Genomic DNA, 3,147 nt, shown 5'->3' with positions numbered 1-3,147 from the left:
TGGGCCTTGTCCTCGCGCCCTGATCGGGGGCGCCCAACCCTACATGGTTGGTGGGCCCCCGTCGCACAGCGCTATAAAGGAAGGTGGGGGCCGGGGCTCGCAGTATGAGGTTGACCGCGCCGCCAGTCACCCCACCGACATCCTAAACCCTAGACCCGATCGAAAGTAGGGGCGCTGCCAGCGACGGGAAGTACCACCGACGCCGGCAACGCCACCCGACGCTCACGCCGCCGCCGAGGACGCCACAGCGCCGACTCCCTCTCCACCGACCGTCGCTGTCGGCGCGCAGATGGCGTCCGTCAACGAAACTCCGGCCGGAGCTTCAACAACTACGGCATTTGACGGTTTGCCACCTATCACCTATCTCTCAATCTCTCTGTGAAATCCGAATGCTCTATTACTGTGCTAAATATCCCGATCCGATGAACATACCTAAGAAAAGAACCCTAACACGGAACATTCAAGAAGAGGCTCCATCACCGGTCTCCATGGCCGCCGACGAAGCGACCCCGCGCTGCCTCTCTCCCGCTCTCCGAGTCCGTGCCGTTGGGTCGTTTCGTTTGCTGCGGTGCAAGAGAAACGCGGTGGAAGGCGCTTCACGTTCTCGATCGGTCCTCGGGCACAGGTGCATAAAAATGGCCTACGGCTAATGTTTTCACACGTGCAGATTTGATTACCAAGTACTGATGATGATTAGGACTTTATTCGCAGCCATCGGATTGATCCCACGACTTACGACTATATATGCTGACGCCACGAACTCATCAGTCGAGGGACTGGCTTATTCTCACTTCTGCACAAAACATCAGTCAGCGCACTGCACTTCTCCTTCCCGTAACTTTGTAAGACTTCTCTCGATCCATCTCATGCATGTAGGCATGCCAAGAATCATCAATTTGATATTTTGATCTTTGCTTTCGGCTGAGATTACCTAACACTATATATTCCTTTTGTCAGCGCGTCTATGAAGTCAATGAAATGAAGTTGGCGGCCTGGAGATCTGGCCAGCTGGTGTTTAAAATATGGATCACTCACATATGCGTGTGTATCCAGAGCAACCGGTTGTGTACGCTATGGGATCTATTCGTCGCTTCCGCAGCTTATATTTTCTTATTAGAACGTGTGGAGCATGTTTTTTGTTAAGAAAAATAATCTGTATTCTTCGAGAGAATGTTCGGACTTCGGAGCACGTTGAACATATATATAGTTCAATTACAGCGACCAAAAAGCGCGTGAGATGGCTTTGGTTCCCTGAGACCTGAGAGAGAGATTTTTTTTTTCAAGTTCCGCTTGGCCGGCAAGGATCGAAATGGGAGCTTTCACTTTCAAGCTCCGCTTGGCCGGCACGGATCGAAATGGGAGCTTGCAGAGGTCAAAATGGGAGAGTTCTGGAACCACTGTCCCATTCCCATGTTGGTCCCAAGACGGCCTGAACATAGTTTAGCGATATGATTATCCTTGTTTGCTGGCTGCTCTCCTCACTCCTCAGTACTGATCAGTAGACTGAAGACAGAGACCAAGCAATTTCAGTGTGCTGGGAGGTGGGAGCCAACAAAAGCTGAATCACCTAGAATTTTTTTTGAACGAAAGGCACGAGACTGCAAATTTCTATTTATAAAAGAAGAGGAAAACTTGCCCAGAATTTAACTTTGCATAACTTGGACGTTAATATGAAAAATATTTAATTATCGCATTTCACCTACGGAAAACAATATTCTAGCCGAAGTTAATTATATTATGGCCTGGGCGCTTGGCCAACGAAGAAGATTGAAGAGTAAATTACGGAGTCAAGCAGAGGCAGCAGACACCCACTAGCTTGGAAAGAGTTGACAGTCAGTCGTACCCGACAAAATATTTTTACATTCCTTTTTGCCGTTTTTTGCCATTTCACGTAACTTACACTGAGTAATGACCAATGAAACAACATGATCGATCTGAAGCGAGTTCGTTACACGCTGGATCGTCAACAAAGAAAGAAAGAACGAAGAGTCCACGATCCTAGAAAAGCACTGCTTGCGTAATTGCAAGCTGTCCTTCTAACAATTCGTACTTCGTCTACGACGATCGACGACCGATCGTCCGGCATTGATGACACCAAATATGGAGAGAGCTGAATCAAGAGGAGGCTTCTTCAGCGCTGCTCGTCTCCATGGGCGACGCGGCCGCTTTCGGGTGCACCTTCTTCTTCAGGAGCCCGAAAAGGCCTCCTCCTCCTCCTCCCCTGCCGCCGCCGCCGCCCGAGGCCTTCTTCTCCTTCTCCGCGGGGCCCTGCTTGCTCTTCTTCTCCTCGGCCGCCTCCATGCGCCGGAGTTTCTCCTTGTAGGCGTTCTTGAGCACGTACGCTTCCACGAAGTCTCCTCCCATCATGGACGCCATCGCGATCTCTTAGCAAGCTGTCTTTCTCCTTGTAAGCTGCCTGAAGTAGCTCAGCTGCTTGCGCGCTCTCCGTGACTTGCGGGCTGCCTTGAGCTTCGCCACGCTGCATTTATAGCCGAGGGCGGTGGGCGGAGCAGGGGCCGTAGAGCCGTAGACTTGGCAAGCAAGCTGAAAGGTAGGAAAGGAAACTGGCAGAGTGACAGAGAGAATCTCGGTTACTTGGGCCGCGCGGAAGCTATCTCGTCCCCGTCCGGATGCTGAAAACGAGCTGCGCTGCCGCTGCCGCTGCCGCTGCGAGCCAAACCCCCACCCAACCGAATTTCCGCGATGTCACGCGTAGTCCAGCCAGCATGTGACTATGTGAGGTTCGGGGGAAATTGTGCAGTGCCGGCCGGTGAGAGAGTCCGTCCCGGCGGCCGAAGAATGAGGGTTCAGTCAGTGGAGGAACGAAGAAAGAAACGTTGTGGAAACTGCTCTCGGGCACCGTTGTTCAGCTCTGCTAGACTGCTGCCGCGTGCTGCCCGTGGTGGACTTGTTCGTTATTGAACGCGCTGCCGCCTGCCGGCCCATATGCGTCAAATGTGCACGTGACCTTTTTAGTTCACGAGTGCAAAGTACAGTACCTTTTGGTTATAATATGAAGTTATTCCAAGCCAAATTATTATTCTAGGCCCTGTTTCGATTCACCGGCTAATAAAGTGGTGAATCCAAACAGTCCACGGCTAAATCCAGCTGAACTTTAGCTGGAGGTTAAAATATACACAATCCATT

The 3,147-nt window shown here is 51.4% G+C and overlaps 1 protein-coding gene across 1 annotated transcript; it reads right to left on the bottom strand.

Annotated features, from left to right (window-relative positions):
- Positions 1-1,852: 1,852 nt before the first annotated feature.
- LOC136533283 (uncharacterized) lies at positions 1,853-2,503 on the bottom strand. The gene has a single exon (XM_066525843.1). It carries the CDS (start codon positions 2,374-2,376, stop codon positions 2,116-2,118), a length of 261 nt encoding a protein of 86 aa, XP_066381940.1. The 5' UTR covers positions 2,377-2,503; the 3' UTR covers positions 1,853-2,115.
- Positions 2,504-3,147: the final 644 nt, after the last annotated feature.

The sequence above is a fragment of the Miscanthus floridulus genome, unplaced genomic scaffold (assembly GCF_019320115.1).
Source record: "Miscanthus floridulus cultivar M001 unplaced genomic scaffold, ASM1932011v1 fs_837_1_2, whole genome shotgun sequence".
In the NCBI taxonomy this organism is placed as follows: domain Eukaryota; kingdom Viridiplantae; phylum Streptophyta; class Magnoliopsida; order Poales; family Poaceae; genus Miscanthus; species Miscanthus floridulus.
This window is presented reverse-complemented; position numbering and strand designations above follow the sequence as displayed.